The sequence below is a fragment of the Nycticebus coucang genome, chromosome Y, assembly GCF_027406575.1.
Source record: "Nycticebus coucang isolate mNycCou1 chromosome Y, mNycCou1.pri, whole genome shotgun sequence".
Classification (NCBI taxonomy): Eukaryota; Metazoa; Chordata; class Mammalia; order Primates; family Lorisidae; genus Nycticebus; species Nycticebus coucang.
This window is the reverse complement of record NC_069805.1, coordinates 902,351-923,366: the sequence shown is the minus strand read 5'-3', so window position 1 is coordinate 923,366 and position 21,016 is coordinate 902,351. Positions and strand designations below refer to the sequence as shown.

The 21,016-nt window shown below is 47.0% G+C and overlaps 2 protein-coding genes across 2 annotated transcripts in view; one reads left to right on the top strand and one right to left on the bottom strand.

The window, feature by feature from the left end:
• LOC128579082 (protein Shroom2-like) overlaps positions 1–21,016 on the top strand; it is a 181,957-nt gene that overhangs the window by 47,213 nt on the left and 113,728 nt on the right. The gene's annotated exons all lie outside the window — the stretch shown is intronic.
• Positions 11,143–11,737, bottom strand: LOC128579083 (60S ribosomal protein L29). The gene has a single exon (XM_053581358.1). The coding sequence runs from the start codon at positions 11,722–11,724 to the stop codon at positions 11,440–11,442; it is 285 nt and encodes a 94-aa protein (XP_053437333.1). The 5' UTR covers positions 11,725–11,737; the 3' UTR covers positions 11,143–11,439.

Below are 21,016 nucleotides of genomic sequence, written 5' to 3'. Positions count from 1 at the left end.
GGTTATGAAGTGAGTTAGTGGCCTATTGGCCTGCTAGGGAGAGCTCTTCATCTCCTCACAGTCACACCGTGGTCCAGGGCTATTGGTGTTTAGCTTCCTGGTTCTTGTGACCTTCCCTGTGGTATCCGTGTCCTTATAGAGTGAGCTGTTCCCTGTGTTACGAGTCTTGGCAGGAGGGCCCCTGCCTCTCACAAGATGCTTATTGTCCCTAGTAGAATCAGGGGCACCTCACACCTCCTTGCCAGTCTTGTTGTTTTTCTTTCTTTATTAAACTTTTTATTTTGAGACCATTATAGATTCATGTGCAGTTGTGAGAACACAGGGATATGGATGGACCCTGTACCCAGTTTCCCCCGACGTCAGCCTGTTGCAGCAGTGTGGCAACACTGTCACCACCAGGATATTGACGTACAGACGGTCAAGACACATGCCACAAAGATCCCTGACGTTGTCCGTTTTCAGCTCTTGCTTTGTGAGGGCACCCCTCTCTTGCTATTGTAAAGATACAAAGTTCAAAACTTTTTGATGTAGTAAAACTCTGTTAATCAGTCATTGACCCTGTAGACAGGAATTTTACTTACAGCCAGGGATGTTCCCCAGGTGGCTGAAGTCTGTTTTATCCTTCAGCTTCTAGTTTTGGGTTAACAGGAATTCACTGTGATAGGAGAGGGGCCTGTCACTCCCTGGTTCTGCTCCTATGAAGAGTCACGGTCCAGTAGGAAGGGCGTGCTGCTTAAAAGCAGTCTCCGAAGAGCTGACGGAAGGTGCTGGGTGCAGAGCATGGCTCGGGGCTGGCCGAGCATGTCACTCGCTTTGGAGGAGGTGACTGCCCGTGAAAAGGTTTACATGGTAGTCTGAAAAACCTTGAGCAACACATTTGGCCGAAGCTTAGATTACTGGAATGGTTAATTGGCTAGTTTTCCCCCTCATGCTTTGCTTTTAGGAAGCACTGTCCCTCTACTTTTCTCCTTTGGCAGGGTGGCGGGTGCTAAAGGTATGGCCTTCTGATTCCTGAGCCACCTGTAGGAGTTTCCCTGCTGGGGCTACTCTAGCTTTTTGCTCGGTCTTCATGACATTTAAGGCTTAATTTTTACTGCCATCCCCACCTTGAAGGTCATCCCTGAGCTGGGGCAGCTGAAGCCTTTCCGTTTTATGTTGTGCCCAGTTTCCCCCTGGACACCCCTCACACCTTATCCATACATGAATTGAAATTGTAAAGACTTGCATTGACCCCCAATTAACATGAGTATATAATTATAGTGACAAATCTTCTAAGCTAAAAGATATTAAAAATAGGGTTGAGCTGATTATTTTATGAATCAGGAAGCTGAGGCCCAGAAAGGGTACAGTCGGCCCCTAATGTGTGTGTGTGTGTGTGTCTCTGGGGAAAGCTGGAAATGTACCCTCTTTCTTCAGTCAGTGGTGCCCTGTCTACACAAGCGCAGGATAGTGGATGGTTGAGTAGACCTACTGTCTGCCTCACCCAGCCTTCCCCGGTATCCAATTACAACAGTCTGGAAAGACCAGGCCTTCTACCACCCTGGGGTTGTAGCTTCTTACAGGAAAGAATTTTATGTAGACGTATTGCATGCCTGCCAACCCCCCCACCCCCCAGCTCATGCGGAAGCCTCGGTCTTTCCTGCTGGTTGCAGGGTCCAGAAGCATCTGTGGAGGGGCAGGCACCCCACCAGCCCCAGCTGGGCCCTGCTGTGGGGCTCGGGCAGCCTGGCTCTGTTCTGGAGCCCTTAGTGAGCAACCTATCTGAGTTTGTGCTCTTGTTGGCAGCTTTTTCCTTGTAGCGAAGGGACAGTTCATTAGTTTCCTAGGGCTGTCCTAACAAAGTACCACAATCCAAGCAGCTTAGAATACAGAAATTTAGCGTCTCGTGGTAAAGACACCCAGGAAAGGTGTGTGGAAGCCAGGAGCTCCTTCTGAAGGCTCTGGAGAGGCACCTTCTGTGCCATTTCCGCATTCTGTGACTGCGGGCGTACCTTGTCACGCATCACTTCAGTCTGCCTCCGCACAGCTCTTCTGTACATCCGTGTCCAGATTTCCCTCCTGTTACGTCAGTGCTAGCCATGGATTGGGTCCACCCTAATCCAGGACAACCTCTTTCTTTTTTTTTTTTTTCCCCCCCGAGACAAGAGTCTCACTCTGTCACCCCAGGCTAGAGTGCTGTGGTATCAGCCTTGCTCCCAGCAACTTCAAACTCCTGGACTGAAATGATCCTCCTGCCTCAGCCTCTCGAGTAGCTGGGACTGCAGGTACCCAGCATGATGCTTGGCCATTTATTTATTTTTTAATTAATTAATTAATTATTATTTTTTGCAGTTTTTGGCCAGGGCTGGGTTTGAACCCACCACCTCTGGCATTTGGGGCCAGCGCCCTACTCCTTTGAGCTACAGGCATTTTTTTTTTTTTTTTTTGTAGAGACAGAGTTTCACTTTATGGCCCTGGGTAGAGTGCCGTGGCATCACACAGCTCACAGCAACCTCCAACTCCTGGGCTTAAGCAATTCTCTTGCCTCAGCCTCCCAAGCAGCTGGGACTACAGGCACCAGCCACAACGCCCAGCTATTTTTTTTTGTTGTTGTTGCAGTTCGGCCGGGGCCGGGTTTGAACCCTCCACCCTCGGTATATGGGGCCGGCGCCTTACCGACTGAGCCACAGGTGCCGCCCCAGCCACAGGCATTTTTAGTAGAGGCAGGTTTCACTGTTGCTCAGGTTGATCTCAAACTCCTGAGCTCAAGGGATCTTCCCTTCCCAGCCTCCCTGAGTGCTGGGATTACAGGTGTGAGACCCTAGGCCAGTGTCAGGATGACCTCATCTTAAAGTAATTATGTCTGCAAGGATCCTATTTCCAAATAAGGATACAACCACAGGAGGTTAGCGCTTTTGCATATCTTGGGAGACACAACTCAAATCTTAAGAAAGGGTAATAAAAATTTTTGAGATATAATCTGTGTACAGAAAAGTGCTCAAATTCTAATTGTAAACATTGCTGAATGTTTAGATGGCAGACCACACCTTTAACCTCCACCTAGATGAAGAAATATAAGTGATAGTCTTTAAAAAAATTACTTCTCGGCCTTTTGGCTACCATCAAGTGTAAAAAAATAGACCACAAATCCCACACCTTAAAAGGAAAGCCTCTGTGGCAAGGCCTTTCTCAAAGCTCTTTAGTCTGGTTTGAGCTTTTAGGGTATAATGTGGTACGTTGTTGACACTTTAGTCAAGTGCTGTGTCATTAAATACCTGAGGATGGGAGTCCTGTATTGCAAGCCGTAATTGACAAGTCTGTTTTTTAACCTTGTAGCTTCCTGAGAACTCTATTGCAAAACATATTGCTATAAAATAAATTGCATTTTGAGTGCGAATACTTAGATTTAAGTTAGCGATTCTACCAAAGTTGTCTTTATCAAATAAATCTCAGATGTGACCTGTACCTCGTAAAAGCAGAAATGCCACTCTAACCTGCCATGGTTTGGAACCCTCAGCTGTCAGGCCATCCACGTTTACGTTTTGGGCGCCCTAAAGTGGAAGGGTTGTCTGGACAGCTCTCTTCCCTGGAGAGTGGGAGGGGACCGCAGTCCCATCTGGTCCCAGGCTGTTGTCACGCAGGGCAGGTTGAGCGAGTGGAGCCCCATTGAATCTGACACAGTGAAGGCAGCTCAGCAGGGCTTGCAGCTGCTGTCCTGTTAGTCTGTGCTTTCTCCCATTTCAAAGCCATGTTGCTCGCTGCTTCCAGCTCTGCTGTTCTGTGGAGTCACACGTACGTAGTAAGTGCTACAGCAACTTGCTGACTTTCTTTTTTTTTTATATATATATATATTTTTTTTTTTTTTTTTTGTAGAGACAGAGTCTCACTTTATGGCCCTCGGTAGAGTGCCGTGGCGTCACACAGCTCACAGCAACCTCCAACTCCTGGGCTCAAGCGATTCTCCTGCCTGAGCCTCCCAAGTAGCTGGGACCACAGGCGCCCGCCACAACGCCCGGCTATTTTTTGATTGCAGTTTGGCCGGGGCCGGGTTTGAACCCGCCACCCTCGGTACATGGGGCCAGCACCTTACCGACTGAGCCATAGGCGCCGCCCATCAATTTGCTGACTTTCATGGTTCTTAATTTGCTTCTCTGTAGAATTCAGAAAGAACTACTTCACTGTTGTTTTCTAAGAGTGGGAATCAGGCCAGCGTGGTGACTCACACCTGTAATCCCAGCCCTTTGGGAAGCTGCAGTGGGAGGATTGCTTGAGGTCAGGGGTTTGAGACTAACCTGGACAGGACAGCAAGAGTCCGTGTCTCCAAAACATAAAAATAAGCAGGCTGTTGGTGGCCCGTGCCTGCAGCCCTATCTGCTCACGAGGCTGAGACAGAAGGAACACTTGAGCCCAGGAGTTGGAGATTATAGTGAGCTATGATCGTACCACTGCACTCCATCCTTGGCTACGGAGCAAAGACCGTGTCTCTCAAATGGAAGGAAGGGAAGAGAAACAGGAGAGAGAAAAGAGAGAGGAGAAGGGAGGGAAGGAAAAAAGAGGGAATCAAAGCTAGAAAGCTAAAGAACAGGGGGTTTAGAACCTCCGTTGTAGTAGCTTCTGCAGAAACCAAGCAAACAGGACATGAGTGAAACATGAAGTTTGAGCAACACAGGAGGTGTTTGGATTGGGGGTGTCGTGTGCACAGTTACATCGTATTACACTGATAAGGGTCGGAATGAATAGAAGCATGCGGGTAAGGCCTTATTGCCAAATCCCCCTCAGTGATTTTGATTTCAAGTAAACGGCACACATAATTTTACTGACTTTCATGTTAAAACCATGTCAAAGAATGCCAGGAGTAATACTGTGAGACATGTTTGGGGGCATCTTTTTAATGGAGAGCAAAAAAATTTGTTCTTTTTAAAAAATTTGTTTTAAGGGCGGTGCCTGTGGATCAAAGGAGTATGGTACCGGCCCCATATGCCGGAGGTGGCGGATTCAAACCCAGCCCCTGCCAAAGAAAAAAAACTGCAAAAAAAAGTTTATTTTTTTTTTTTAATTTTTGGGGATTCATTGAGGGTACAATAAGCCAGGTTACACTGATTGCATTTGTTAGGTAAAGTCCCTCTTGCAATCATGTTTTTGTTGGTTTAAATGTGTTATTTTAAAAATCATATAAATAGTCCATCTCCTCATCACCCTGGCATGCCATTTTAGAATTGCGCCCTTGATATCTAAATATGTGCTTGGCATTTTAGCTGTGTTCAGAATCTGTCACTGATCCCTATACTTATTTTGTTTTTAGAATCCTTAGACAGAATTTTTTAATAGCCTGTCATGTGAAATAGTTGCTGTGCCCCTCATTTTTTTGAACACAATGATAAAAATTCCAAATATTCCCACATCAAGTCCTAACAGATAATGTATATTTCTTTGGCATCACATTTTGTCCCTAAAAGGACGGAATACAGTACAGGACACGGAGTAAATAACAACAGGGTGCTGACAGTTTTGAAAATGGATTTGGCTTTGCTCTGCTGCGGCCGGTGGGAACTGCCCTGTGCCAGGAAGAAACACTCAAGTCAAGTCCATCTTCCATCAGCCCGTCCTCGCCTCACACGACCCGGCGGTGGAAGTGTCCGGTCCCATCTTCACTTGCTCTGCAAATTCTTGCCCGTTGAAAACTACGCACATACTTAGCGTTTACAACAGACTGAAGGATAATTCGTTTTTTTTTTTTGTTTTTTTTTTTTTGTAGAGACAGAGTTTCACTTTATTGCCCTCGGTAGAGTGCCGTGGCATCACACAGCTCACAGCAACCTCCAACTCCTGGGCTTCAGCGATTCTCCTGCCTCAGCCTCCCGAGTAGCTGGGACTACAGGTGCCCGCCACAACGCCCGGCTATTTTTTTGTTGCAGTTTGGCCGGAGCTGGGTTTGAACCCGCCACCCTCGGCATATGGGGCCGGTGCCCTGCTCACTGAGCCACAGGCGCCGCCCAGATAATTCGTTTTTTAACTTGGGAAAAACAGGTAGGTGTCTCATCAAATTCTGTCATACTGGAGAAGGGACAACTGTCCCCACCCCCCAGCAAAACTAGAAAGCTGTCCAGTTTGCTTGCTCAGGGTGGCTGAGGCGCTACTGTATCAGAAGGATTAAGTGATTTAAACGAGTCGTCTTCTTTTTTTTTTTTTTTTTAAGATTTAATGTTTCCATTTTGTCTTTCAAAACTCTGAATGAACTCAGGAGAAATAAACATATCATTGAGAAATTAGATTGTGTTTATCAAGAGTTGGCTGCTGGAAAAGGCCCGCAGAGAATCTCTGGGTTTTGTTCAGAGCTGTCCCGGTATGCAAGGCATACATCTGAACTACTTTGCTATTTTATACGTGCAGAGGAAGCTTACAAATTAGATAACAGTTGGGCTATTTTCCTTTGATTCTAACATGATCTCAGCCCGGAGAAATAATAGCACCAATGAGGTGAAGAATGTGTTCAACATAGTGAAAAATACTGCCTCCTTATAGTCCAGTTGCATTTAAACTACTAAGATTTTGTAAGTGCTGAGCCCTCACTCCCCTGTTTTTTACTGTTCTTTAAGTTTGTTATGGCATTATATTTCCTGGTCAGGGAGGAGTGCAGGCAGTAGACCAGGGGAAATGTGATGACTCCCTGTGGCTGATAGATTTTCAAGCAGATGCAATATGTCATACTCTTTTTTTCTTTTTTTTTTAAGAGACAGTCTCCCTTTGTCACCCTTGGTAGTGCCATGGTCTGTGTCACACGCCCTCACAGCAACCTCCAACTCCTGGGCTTAGGCGATTCTCTTGCCTCAGCCTCCCGAGTAGCTGGGACTACAGGTGCCTGTCACACTGTCCAGCCATTTTCTTTTGTTACAATTTGGCCAGGGATGGGTTCAAACCCGCCACCCTGGGTATATGGGGCCGGTGCCCTCCTCACTGAGACACAGGCGCCACCCATTATAAGTCATACCCTTAAAGAAAAACGTAAAAACAGCCAGATTTTATAGCTCTTCTTTGCTTATATCTTAGACACAATAATAAATTATGCCCTGCAATAGTTTTTAATTTTAATTACAAAAGCAAAGTGTTGCTATTTAGAACTATTCCATTTGGTGTTGAATTTTAAGTTAATAAATACTTAAAGGAAAAATACATATAATTTGGACTTAGAATTGTCAGTTACTCTAAAATATCAATGTTTTCTGGGATGAGTCCCACAGTTTTCCTCACCACCTTGCTGCAGGCCCCTCCGGTGGACATTGGGCCTCTGGACTGAGAAGGCAGCCCTGTGACAGAGCATCTGTCCTGGGTGCCCAGCTCCCGGGCACTTGTGCTCTCACCCCCGGTGCTTCCTGGAGTGGCTCTGCCAGCCCTGGGCTCCATGACGCCTCAGCTCTGTCTTGGTTGCAGTAGCCTCGGTAGCCCCGGGCATCCTGTCTTTGTTGTAGGCCAGAAGAAAAGGGAAAGGGCGGCACCAGACATCTCTGCCCCTTTCTTTGCAGAGACAGAGGCCCTCCTCAAGCCTCCAGCTGACTTGTGCAGACCTCCCCTGTGCCACATGCTGCCCTGCACTGCCCCTCCAGTCTCTGTGATGGAGTCAGATCCAGGGGCAGGGCTGATGGCCACCATAGAGTGACGTTACTGAGGGAGGGAGGGTAATGTCACTTCTGAAAGATGCAGTCAGGGATCATGGAGACCTGGAGGTTAAGGGAAACCCTCAAAGAATGGTGAGCTTTGGAGAGGCCAAAAGAAGACACAAAGGGTGGCAAGTTAGCAAAGTCCAGGACAAGGAGAAAACAGAAAAGGCTCAGAAAGAAGACTGCCTGGGTGCGTAGGGTCGCTGCACAGCGCTGTGGATTCAAACACAAAAGTGACACAGATTGATGTTTGTATCAGGAAGTGGGGTGTGGACTGCCCAAACCAGAGGACGTAGGGGGGTGGGATCCTCAGATGTGATTTTGGGGGTTGGGAGAGGGTTCTCACCCAGTTTTAAAACCAAAAGGATGGCCAGCATTTGGGGATCTAGGAGTCCAGATTTTCAGCTGCTGTAAACAGACTTGCAATCTGCCTGACCTGGACACTTGTTTCCACGTGGCTATGCCCCTTTGGTGCTGGGTGGCGACTGCCCCTTCTGAAGGGAGGACCCTGCCCCTTCCCATGAGGCCGACTGCCCTGGGGGCTGTAGACTCATCCCCAGCCAGGGGTCTGTGTACCCTCACTGGCCGTGACCCTGCAGGCACTTGTGTGTACAACCAGGGCTTCAGGTTTTCCCTGAATTTCTTTGTCAGGCTCTGCTGCCGAGACCTTTGACAAAGGACATCCCTGAAAAGAGCTTTTCAGAAAGAAAGGTAGTGAGGAATGAGAGCATCCATATTTTACCCAATAAAAAGAGGAAGCCTTGGCCTCGGAGTTCACTCCAAGGAACGGAGGGTTAGCTGTGGCACGAATCCCCCTCTCCCAACAGCCCCCTTTCCTTGCTCAGTGGCAGCATCGGATTATGTAACGGTACAGCGTTGTTTCTTTGAACAGCACTGGCATGGGAAAGTCGGTGGAAAATAAACAGCCGTGTGTTCTGAGAAGCGGGACACTTTGTTCTCCTGTCCAGCACTTCCTTTTCCTGTTTCTTGATTGCATATCAGTTCTTTCAGATTGCCTTTTCACTTTGAAAACTGCAAAATTAAGTCATTCCGGTCACCTCTGTCTAAGCTGTCAGTTCAGTGACGTGGCTACTCCTTTTCAAAAGCTCTTTGAGAAAGGCGAGGATCTGGGTCTGTGCTCCTAGCCTGGCCTGGACGCTTCTAGCACTGACTCGAGAGACCAGCACTGTGTTGTGATTTGTTCTTTTTCACCTTCTCGTGCGATGAAAGCAGGGGTGTGGACAGCGACTTCACTCACATTCCCTGATCTTTTCCTCTGTGTTCATCCCTTCCAGAAATGACACTGTGCCTTGCGGCCAATCTTGGTACACACATATAGGAGGGGAAGAAACAGAGATGTGATTTGGGTTTTTTCCTCAGAGATGTGGGACTTGTATCTCTGCATAAGCAGGTGATGGTCAACAGAGGGTGAGGGACAGTGAGTGGCAATGTGCCCACAGCATCAGAGAGGCCAGGAGAGGCATATGTTGTTCCGTAGTGGGGGCGTGGGGTCTGGAGGGGTGTCCTCGAGCCTAAATGTGGGGAGGCAGGCAACGTGTGCACAGGAGCTGCGTGGTAGGCAGTGTAACCAGAGGGGACTCAGTGAACAAAGCTTTGCAGACAAGAGACACCTTTCTCTAGGGAGGAAGGACAAAGGCTGTGATGTCTGGGCCGGGCTGATGCTGTCCAGAAGTACAAGGCTTGTTTTGCATGGCGATGGTAAGGGCTGTATTAAAAACAGCGGCCCCCTCCTGGTCTGATCCAGTCTTTTACATTGTTGCTAGAGGCCAGAGAGAAGACCATTGTGTAAGGCAGGTGGCTGCTTCTTTCCTGCTGCAATAAATGGGGGATTAAATGCGACCTTAGAGGTCACTTGCTTTTGGTTCTGTTCCACACAAGCGATAATGGCCATCTGCATACATCATGCTTGGCGTGGGGCAGTGGTTCTCACTGGGGGGTGATTTTGTGCACTGCAGAAAATGTGGGTGTCTGGAGACATTCACGGTTGTCACAGCTCAGGGTGGAGGGTGCTCCTGGCTTCCAGTGGGTGGAGGCCGGGGAAACGGTTAACATTCCTCCAAGCACAAGACAGCCCTTCAGCAAACAGTGATCTGGCCCCGATGTCATCTGTGCCGAAGAGGAGAAGCCTGGTCTGCATTATTCCATTGTTTGACTGTCTGTGTTTTATTTATTCGACATTTGATAAAAACAGCCAGTTTTTAGCTATTACACATGGTGCTGGTATGAATGTTATCCACTCCGTGTATACCAGAGTTGCAGTTGCAGGAAACAGTCCAAATGTCCAACAGATGAATGGGTAGAGAAAATGTGGTCTTTATGTACAGGGAATATTATCCAGCTTAAAAGGAAAGAATTCCTGTCACGTGCCGCAACGTTGCGAACTTTGAGGATGTTCTGCTGTGTGAAATAAGCCAGTCGCCAAAGGACATATGCTGCAGGGTTCCACATGAGACATCTAGAATGGCCAAACACAGTAAGGACAGAACTTAGAACAAAGTTTGCTAGGAGCAATGAGGGTGGTTCACTGGGTACAGCTTCAGTTTTAGAGATCTGTTATATGACAGTATCATTATAGGTAAGGCCACTGAACTGTACCATTAAAAATAGTTAGAGGTGGCCAGGCATAGAAAGGCAAGGGGAGAGAGACTTGAGCCCAGACTTTGAGATTGCCATAGCTCACTGCAACCTCAAACTCCTGGGCTCAAGACATCCTCCTGCCTCAGCCTCCCAAGTAATCTGGAACTACAGGCACATGCCACTTGTGCATGGGTAATTTTTCTATTTTTACTAGAGATGGGGTCTCGCTCTTGCTCAGGCTGATCTAGAACTCCTGAGCCCAAGCAATCCACCCACCTTGAAAGTACTGGGATTCCAGGCTTGAGCCACGTGCCCAGCTTAGAGGGTGAGTTTGGTGTTTTTTAAAAAATCCCACCAAAAAATAGCCGGGCATTGTGGCGGGCGCCTGTAGTCCCAGCTGCTCGGGAGGCTGAGGCAAGAGAATCGCGGAAGCCCAAGAGTTAGAGGTTGCTGTGAGCCATGTGACGCCACGGCAACTCTACCCGAGGGCGGTACAGTGAGACTCTGTCTCTACAAAAAAAAAAAAAAAAAAATCCCAATTAAGAAAGTTGTGGCTCGGCACCCATAGCACAGTAGTTAGGGTGATGGCCACATGCAGTGAGGCTGGCAGGTTTGAACCTGGTCTGGGCCAGCTAAACAATGACAACTGCAACGACAACAAATTAAAAAGAAAAAATAGCCAGGCATTGTGGCAGTCACCTATAGGGAAGCTGGGGCAAGAGAATCGCTTAAGCCCAAGAGGTTGAGGTTGCTGTGAGCTGTGAGGGCGACATAGTGAGATTGTCTCATTTAAAAAAAAAAAAAGAAGAAAAAAAAAGTTGTGGGTGCACCGTCCACATGGGCACCTTGTCCCTCATAGCCATTCTGGAGTTTTTTTTTTTGTTTGTTTGTTTTTTTAACAAATTCTGCCTCAAGTTTATTTGTACAAATAGCACAGGAGGACCCCAGCCCCATACAGACAGCAGCCTAGAGGTCACACCAGTCCTTTTGTCCTCATGGCAGACAAGTGCCTCTACTCTGGAGCCTTCGTGGGGGCCTGGGCACCTTTGGGAGCCTGAGCTGGAACTGAAGCTGCAGCTGCAGATGAAGCAGCAGATTGGGCCTTTGTCTGATCCTTGGCCTTAGCCTTTGGCCGGCAGAGCCTGAGACCCTTGGCAATGCGTGCACGAGCACGCTTCCCAAGCTTAGGGTGGGCGATGTAGGCAAGTCAACTGAGTTTACGGCTGGCACCCTTTGGAATCTTGGTCTTAACCTCCTTGAGCTTTATAAGGGCCTTTATAGCCTCAGCACGTGCACTCACGGCCTTGGCATTGTTGGCCTGCATCTTCTTCAGGCCCTTCTTGTTGTGCTTCTTGGCAAAGCGCATGTTCCTCAGGAACTTGGGATCTACCCCCTTAAGAGATTCATATCTTTGTGATCGGGGTTTCTTGATGCCATTTCTGTGCCATTTTCGAGACTGGTTGTGTGTGGTGTGGTTCTTGGACTTGGCCATGTCTGCACCGCAACCTGCGACCGCCATTCTGGAGTTTGTGGGGTTTTGCTGTGTGCACCTCATTCTGACATGGGCCTCACAGGCTGGCTCTGGGCAGCTACGTGCACATAGGCAGATCCCTTCTTTCTGTGTGGAAGGAGGTTACTGCAGGAATTAGGACTTGTGTGATTGTGGAAGAAGGTTCACAGGGAGAGTTGGAGGGTCCCGGACCACACGAGTCACTAACCTCTTGGGGAGGGGATGCTCTCAGGAGCTTGAAGGGGAGGCTGGCTCTCTCTAGGGCTGAGCCAGGCATCTCCCAGGGGGCCGAGGCCACTGCTGATGGGTCATAGAATCCCCAGTTGGGAAGAAGGGGATGCGAGGCGGTGGGGTGTGAAGACACGGTAGAGACACCTCCATGCCCGTCCATTGCCCCGGGTGACTGTGATGCACAGGCCAATGCCCACCATGCCACCTCCACCCTCAGACCGTGGGCTGCTTCCTCTTCTGATCTGGTCTAACAGAGAGCCATACAGGGACAGAGATACTGGAAAATGTAGTTCCCATTTTCACCAAGGTGGCTCAGTACTGTTCCTGTGTTATCAACACCTCACCTGTGCATTTATTTTGTATGTTCAAAGGGGCCAGCTGGGGACATGTGCATGCTCCCTTTTTTAATCCTTGCTTGATTGTGAACACAGTAATGGAATTGTGGGCACATTTCAAAGCAGCATTTGTTGCTCGGCAACCGTTTAAATCATGTTTTTTTTAATGGAGGAAATAAGGCCTGCTTTGCACATAATCCACTTAGATTAAACTTTTATAAAACATCGTGTTTATAAATGGCCGCTTTCTGTGTTTGTAGAATTTTCTATAATACTGTTGCAGCTGAACGAGAGAAAAAGGAAACTTTAAATTAGGTTAAATGACATTTAAAGTAAATGGTAAGACACCCAGCATAAGGTTAAATTACATTTAAAGTAAATGGTAAGGACACCCAGGATAAGGTTTTGGATTTTTTATTTCAAACTGTCTTGTATAAAAGGGCTTGGGAACTACTCTACCTGTACAGCTATAAAAGTATTGCAGGTGAAGAGGTTTCCCTTTACCACTTACGCTTTTGGTATCCTCAGGTTAAAATCTAGACCAGGTCATTTGTCACCGGACCCAAGGGAGCAGAAGCCTCGGTTCCAGTCACAACATGGACATCAGCAGGTCATAACAATAAAGTGATTTGTAAATCTGGTGCTGTACTTTAGAGTTTGACATTTATTTTCCTAACTGCCTCACTTTTATCCTCTTAGTTGGCTTAAGATGTAAGACAGCCAAGTCTTACGACCATTTTGGGGTGATAAAACTCAGACTAAGAAAAATGAGGTAACTTTCTCCACGTCATACCATTAAGGAGGTGGTTGAGGCAAGGCTTAAGTTTAAGGTCACTCCCTATCTTTCAAGCCCTCTGAGGCCCTCCAGCCCCACGTATGAAGGGGTCATGCCTACTCTGTACCACCAGGGTTTCTGTGTGTGTGTGTGTGTGTGTGAGAGAGAGAGAGAGAGAGAGAGAGACTGCCCTGGTCTCCTGGTATTTATAACTACCGGAATCCAGTTAGGAGACGGAATTCACACAGCAGTCAGAACAGGAATGCTTGACGTGGAGCCGGGTGTCAGGAGTCGGTCCAGTCCCACCTGCCTCGTCTGTCTGCAAGAGCAAGGTTGAGCAGTTCTCACAGAGGCTGTGTAGCCGACAAGCCAAAAACATCTACACTGTGCTCTTTGTAAAAAAGTTTACTTGCCCGAAAAATAAAGAATTATTAACTAGCATCAGGGTATTGCTTATTATTCACGAATTATTAACTAGTAAGTACCACAGGTGAAAGGAACTCTACAGAATATGGGAACAGCAGATACAGGGGGCAGGTTCTCCCTCCAGGGCAGAGGCCACATGCCCAAGGAAGGAAGAAGTTTGGAATTCCATTCCCCACGCCCTCCAGAGCGGAGACTGGGATCTCTCTGGGGTGTGCATGACTCTGCTGCACGGGATGGGACAGTGGAGGGTGGAGGAGCTCACTGGGGCCACTGCCAGCTGGAGAGCAGGGTGCCACTGGCTGGCTGCTGGTGGAGCTCAGTAGGAATCCCACTGGGGTGTCTGTGGAACTCACTGGAGAGCTTCCCAAGGGACTGTGTTATGGAAATTCTGTGGGAAGCTGCCCACTGGAGTGAGTGCCATGCATTGTTCCATAGGAGCAGGTAAAGGGGCGAGCATACGGAGTGATGAAGGCAGCCCTCCCACCAGGAGCATGGCTCCAGTGCCCTCTGCTGACAGGTGCCCACCAGTACGGGAGAAATGTGCACAGGGTCCAGCTCCACGATCACAGTGCAGGCAACGGAGGTGGATTTGGGCTTGACAGGCAATGTGGTCCTAACTGGCAGTGTTGGAATTGGTTATTTGTGACTCTTCTTTCTCTGCTGGATTGTGAATTCCTCTGACACCCAACAATGTTCAAATAATCCTCCCTGGGCGTTGCTCTCCCTTAGCCGTCTGTAAGCTGCATCTTGCCCTTTGCTCTCTGGAGTACCGGGCTGGCATGATGATCAGAACTCAGCCAAGTCTTGAGACCCCAAGACTTTTGCTGTGTCTGGAATGAAGATACACATCTCTGAGCTTCATCTTGTCCCCAGAAGGTGGTCGATCCTTGTCACAGTGCACATGCTCCTTGTCTGGCTCCCTGACCAGCTGGCCTGAATTCTGTGGCCAGCTGCCACTCCCAACTGCCTGAGGCAGGTTCCACGCCCCACCTGGCTCCCCCCCGTCATTCCTGCATGGGTCAGCACCTTTTTAGTTTCTATTTGGAATTGCTTTAACCTCAATTGTCACAGCCTCCAAACCTCATCTTCTTATAGTGACAGTCTGATGGAGTCCTCCTGGGACATTTTTGCTGGCCACACGCCCCTTAGCACCTGAACTGATCCCCAAGCATCAGCTCATTGGCCTGTCCATCATTTAGCTTGGCTGTGTCCCCTTGTGCCGGCCACATCTGCCGCTCCCATCCTGGGGCCATATGTGACCCAGCCCTCATTTTAGTGAAGGATGAAAGGAGCATTAGACCTTTACGTTCTTAAACATTTAAATACCTCCTTGATCATTTAGTTCCAAAACACTAGCTCTTTCTTTGGGGTGGGGGAGGTATTGTTTTTTATCATTTTTCATTTTTATTTTTTAATCATTTCTCTTGTTTTGTGTTTTTGATCAACCATGGAAAATAATTTTTTTCATAACTGAGATTTTATTGGCTGTATTGAAGATCAAAACAGACCTTTCAATCTGTATTTAATTCTTAAATCGCTTACAGAAAATCTAAAGTACTGATATCTTTAGAGGTTGATAAGCTGACATTGTAAGTCCCAGTCATTCACAGCTTATTATCATATAAATGACAAATTCAAATGTTTGATCTTTGATAGGACATTAACAAAATTATCAGGAAAACTGACTATTGTGACCAAAAATGTTACACAAGGGCGTGCAGTTCTGACAGGTAGAAACAGGATCAAGGAGCAGTTTTCCCGAGGAAATAATTCTAAAAACAGCCTGAGGGCGGCGCTTGTGGCTCAAAGGGGTAGGGCACCAGCCCCATATGCTGGAGGTGGCAGGTTCAAACCCAGCCCTGGCCAAAAACTGCAAAAAACCCCAAAAAACAAACAAAAAACCAGCCTGGGAATTTAAAAGACTATTTAAAAGTAATTTAAACTGTTGAAGACATATTATTAAATGCAGAACGGTGGCTCGAAATTGCCATTGAATATGCTTTGTATTATAGGATATAAAAACTGCTCTCCCTGCTACTAATTACAGAATGTTAACCTGGCACCCCAGTGAAAGCTTAACATAAAACATATGCCAAAAAATAAACAGCAAACAATATCACCTCTTTTTTAAAAAGAGTTTATACTTAAAAAATGAAATGAGGTGGGATTTCTCCTAAAGATGTTTTTAGAGCTACTGAAAAACTTGTACTTATACAAGAGCAGCTTCGACAGGAGCTCTGGTAAGACCGGGGGCGTGGTGGGCTCAGCTCTTTCTCTTCTGCCACATGAGGCTGACATCTCCCACTGTCCCACAGGTAAACCTTCCTTGCTTGCTTAGCCACTTGGCCCATTTGCCGTTTGCTCTGCTTTTTCCTTCTGTTCGGGGGCACTTTTATCTGAAGATGTATCCTGCCCCACTCCCTCTTTTGGCTTCACCTCCACTTTTGCAGGCTGAGCTGCCCTGGCCGACGGCCTGTGGACTGTTCTTCACCAACCAGCCTTTTGGGTGCCTTGGTGCTGGTGCCTGGTGCTGTGGACCCAGCGGCTGCTGGTACTACAGCAAGAGCAGGAATTATTATTTTTAAAAGTCTCAACACTTTTGGGTGGTGGTTTCCATTTTTCGAGGAGCTGCATTGTCATCAGAGAGCCTGTCTGCCCCGCTGTGTAACATGCAGTGGATGGGGTGTTTTCAGGCTGTTTGACCATTTGTCGCCCACCCCTCCACCCTCCGTGGGTCAGGCTTCCTTTCCAGAGACCGAGCACGACCAGACTGGATAAGAGTTAAGGTAACAGACTCAGGAGGTGGCATCCTGTCTAACAAAGGCCTCACCTCACGCAGGTGTTCATTCTCTGGAAAGTTGAGCTTTCTTGACGTCAGGATCGGTTGAAATAGGATACTGGACTTTTAAAAGAAAGTTGTTCTTTTTCCTTTCATGTTGATCTCTGGTCAAAGTGATTTTTCCAGACCCCTCAAGATTTAGCCTCAAGGCAGGTAATGCCATCATTAGGTCTGTTCCTTTGCAGTGTCTCAGTTGAGCCCTCGCTGGAGTTTTCTGTACCCCATGATGGCTGGGGTCCTCCTTTTCCCCCAAAGTGCTGCAGACCCAGGGGTGGGTGCCCTCCAGGCTCTGCTTCCCTGCCATTTGTTTTTATCATTCATCTGTGTGTGACTGTAAGATTGATCATCTAGAAGCAGTTGGTTCAATAATAAGCCCCCCTTCCCTGCCTGCAAGTGCTGGGCCCCCATGCGGCAGGACGCATCCAGATGCCAGGTCCGGGTCCCTGTCCTCCCCACTCGGCCCTCAGCTCAGACGCCGCCTGCTCACTCTCTGCCAGACCCCTTCCTAGGCTTTCTGCCTGCACGCCCTTCGTCCCAGCCTTTTCAAGTTCTCCTCCCCATCCGGAGGCAGAGGGGGACTTTGATGACCTCCTCACACCCCCACTGGGAGGGACATGGTTCCTTTCCCTGTGAGCCTGGTCTCCTGCTGGAAATCAAGGTGCTTTTACCTTCATGGGTCTTCATCCTTCATTATCTAGTCAGTGAAGTATGAAAAACTTTGTTCCAGAAAAGACTTTGATTAACTGTTTGTTTTTTCCCTACTGTTTGCGGAAAAAACATTTCTCTAAGAACCATGAGGCACTCTGCTTAACTCTTAATCTCAGGGTGTAAGAGTGGGTTTCCATGCAGAATACCATTTAATGGCTGAGACACAAGTATGCCGCCTGGCATGTGAACTTGGGGCTTTGGTGTGAATACCCACAGCACAGCCACGGGGCCTGCGTCGCCGTGGTTGTGGAACAGTTTACTTCATGATGTTTTTGCAGAGGGACTCTTTGGAGTTGGACCACGTGAGACTGGAGGTTTTTCCCTAACTACTTCAGGGCAGAGCCGCCCTGTCTGTGGCTCAACATGCTGCAGACATGAGGCGATTGCTGCTAATAGTTACAGCACCAAGCGCCGTCTTTACCTGTAATCAGGAGACTAAGACGGCATGAGCTTTGCTTTGCAGTGCTGTCCTGGGTTACACTTTAGGGGTGCCGGCAGTCCCAGTCATTCTCCTGTGAAAACCATTGCCAACTTTAGGTTTGGTCCCCACCAAGTTCAAGCCTAATGAATTCTCCTGAACTTGAGAAGTTTGATAAAGAAAGTAGAAAGGAAGTTTTCAAGGCTGCTTTTTCTTTTCTGACAGTTTTTCCCATGAGCAAAACAAACACGTAGAGATATTTTCTCTTGGCCAGCAAGAAAAGGGGGAGGAAAAAAGATTCCTTTATCTCCCAAAGCAAAACATATTTTTGCTGGGAAATGTAGGTGGAGTGTGGTTGGGGGAGGCAGATGGATGAATGTTGGGGAATGTGGTCTTTGTTTCTGGAGGGGGAGCTTTAGGAACCTTTAAAGATGAGAAGAAATAACACAGTAACATCCTTGGAGCTGAAGTCAAAGAGTAAATGCCAGCACTTTGCGAAGGACTCGTGTATATAAGTGTTTGTGGGAATGAGACTGAAAAACCCACCTGGTCATAGCTGAGTCAGACACAGGTAATGTGTCCCTCTGAGGAAGTACTGGTTCAAAAGCTGTCCCAAGACCCTGCAAGCCATTAGTCATCGTGGTTTTGCCTAAACATTTTCTCATTTGAATTTCAAGATAGCAGCATAAGAAGAAGGATACCGTTTTCAATTTCAGCATAATTGGGTGTGGTGGCTCATGTCTGTAATCCTAGTGCTCTGGGAGGATTAATTGAGGCCAGGAATTTGAGACCAGCCTGAGTAAGAGTGAGACCCCATCTCTACAAAAGTTACAACATGCCCAGCTATTTTGGCTGAGGCAGGAGGATCACTTGAGCCCAGGAGTTTGAAGCTGCAGTGAGCTATGATGCCACCGCTTAGCACTTAGCCTGGGCAGCAGAGTGAGACTCTGTCTTTAAAAAAACAATAAAAAAGAAATAGTCAGCATATGTCACTCTTATACTGGCCTTGTTTTTAGATGTAAAGTGAGCTATGATGCCACCACTTAGCACTTAGCCTGGGTAGCAGAGTGAGACTCTGTCTTTAAAAAAACAATAAAAAAGAAGTAGTCAGCATATGTCACTCTTATACTGGCCCAAAGTCGTTGCCTTGTTTTTAGATGTAAAGTAACGGCCAACTTTTTATTGTTGTAAAATATACCTAACATGAAGTTTATCATTTGTAAGGGTGTGGTTTAGCAGCATTGAACTTGTTCACATTGTCTGTGAACCATCACCACCGTCTGTTTTCATAACTTTGCATCTTCTCAAAGTGAACCTCTGCCCGTTACACACTAGCTCTCCTTCCCTCCCTGTCCTCCCCTCCCCTTCCCAGCCCAACCATCCTACCCTCCTCCATGTGTGTGGTCTGGATGGCTAAGGTATCTGTAAGCTCAACCATGCAGTACTTGTGCTGGTTTTGACGACTTTATTTTACTGAGCATAATGTCCCCAGGTTCATCCATATTGTATCATCTGACAGAATTTCCTCCTTTTCTTTTTTCTTTTTTTGAGACAGACTCTATGTCATCCTCAGTAGAGTGCCACTGCATCACAGCTCACAGCAACCTCAAACTCTTGGGCTTAAGTGATTTTCTTGCCTCAGCCTCCCAAGTAGCTGGGACTACAGGTGCCCGCCACAACGCCCGGCTAATACGTGGTTGCAGTTGTCATTGTTGTTTAGCAGGCCCGGGCAAGGCTGGAACCCGCCACCTTTGTCGTAGGTGGCCGGTGCCCTACTCACTGAGCTACAGGCACCGAGGCAGAATTTCTTCCTCCTCTTAAGGCTGAGTGGCCTTCCTCTGTATGTGCAGACCACATTTTGTTTGCTCACTTGTTGATCGACACTTGTGTTGTTTCCACCTGGAGTTCATAATTGTGTAAAGGCAATAATAATAAGGATGATAAAGTTCTGTCCTTAGACATTTGTGATGATAGAATTATACTTTGTAAATGTGCATTTTGGGATACTTTCCAAAATACAGGTTAAATTATTTTTCTAAGGAGATTTCCTCATTAATTTAACATGTTTTTATGTTTTAATTCTCTGTATAAATTTTGGTTTCTTTCCTAGTTCCTTTTTGTGCCCATCATTCTAACTCATTAAATGGCCATCCTTCTAACTCCTTGAATGTATTAATTGAATTCTCAGTTTATACCGCATTTCCTTTCGCTGCAGAATTAGAATTGGGAAAAATCATCTATATGCACATGCACACAGTGGTCAGCGTCCAAATCTTAAATGAGATAAATGTATATAAATATACACAAATTGTTTATTTTTGTTGTTTTACACTAGAGCAAATTTTCTAAAACAACAACCCAAAGTACAGTGTAAGTTGCAAAATACCTACTATCAAAATGAACTTAGAGGCCAGTCTTTTCACCTGTTTGTACTAAAGAAATTATGTTTCCATTCAATTGTGAGGCTATCTCTTTGGGCGAAAGGACTTAATATTTATTCTGAATGAGGTCAGTTGTACACTTTTAAGCTAAGAATTGTTAGGAACTGATTGGTTGTGTCTAGCTTAAGCTTTGAATTAAAAGTCTGTTACATTAGTTTTGTTTTTTTTTATAAATAGTGTACGTTAGTAATTAACAGCGTCAACATTGCCCACAAGCTGTGTTACCCATTGTGAATACAAGGAAACCAGGGAAAAGAAGGCAGAATTCTTTTGCAGCCATGGATAGAGCAAACTTCTGTGGTCTTTGAACGAGGTGGAATTCTTTATAGTCAAGAAAAGTTGCTAAAGACTGGACGTTGCCAAAAGAAGAGACTGGCCCCAGGATGCCAGAAACTGCCTTGGAATCCCTGGGTACGCCTCCTCATCCATACCCTGACTTACCCTGTCTCTCCCACCTTGTTTGGCTGTGGGGGCGGAGGGGAATAGAAAGGGGCAAAATCAACCACATCAGGCCTCAGGCTTTCTGTCACTGACATGTAAATGTCTGTGCATCTTTCCAGCTATAACACTTGATAGAAATGCCCCCTTCGTCTTTGAACCATCCTGGCACGGCCTGGAATAAGAACCTGTCCTGTGCAGAAGAGGAGGGCGGGTACTCCGGATCCCCTGAGCCCTGGTAGCCCACCCAGGCAACCCCGGGGTCTCTTGTTTGGGGCATGCCCCAGTCTGCTCTCCGCCAGGTATTGCCTGCCTTGTGCGATCAGCGGCTGAGTCTTGGGCAAATGGAAACTTACCTACAACCTATCAGGACATTGAAATAAAATAGTCTACACTACTTTGGAAGTCAGTTGTTGACTAAATGAATTGCTTCATATTTTTGTTAAAAGTGGTCTTTTAACTTTGTTTATGGCGTGGACTTGCAATGAGTAATTTGCTTTATTCTCACTTATGCTAAGATCTGGGTGGAGATTTTAGGAAAATGCAGCTTCAGAACCAAGGCATCCTGAGGTGCTTGCCCCTAGTTGTTTTTAACTCCCACTGCTTCAAATAGCCGCAGACTTTCAAACTACACACCGATGTGCTCATAATCAGTGATTCACC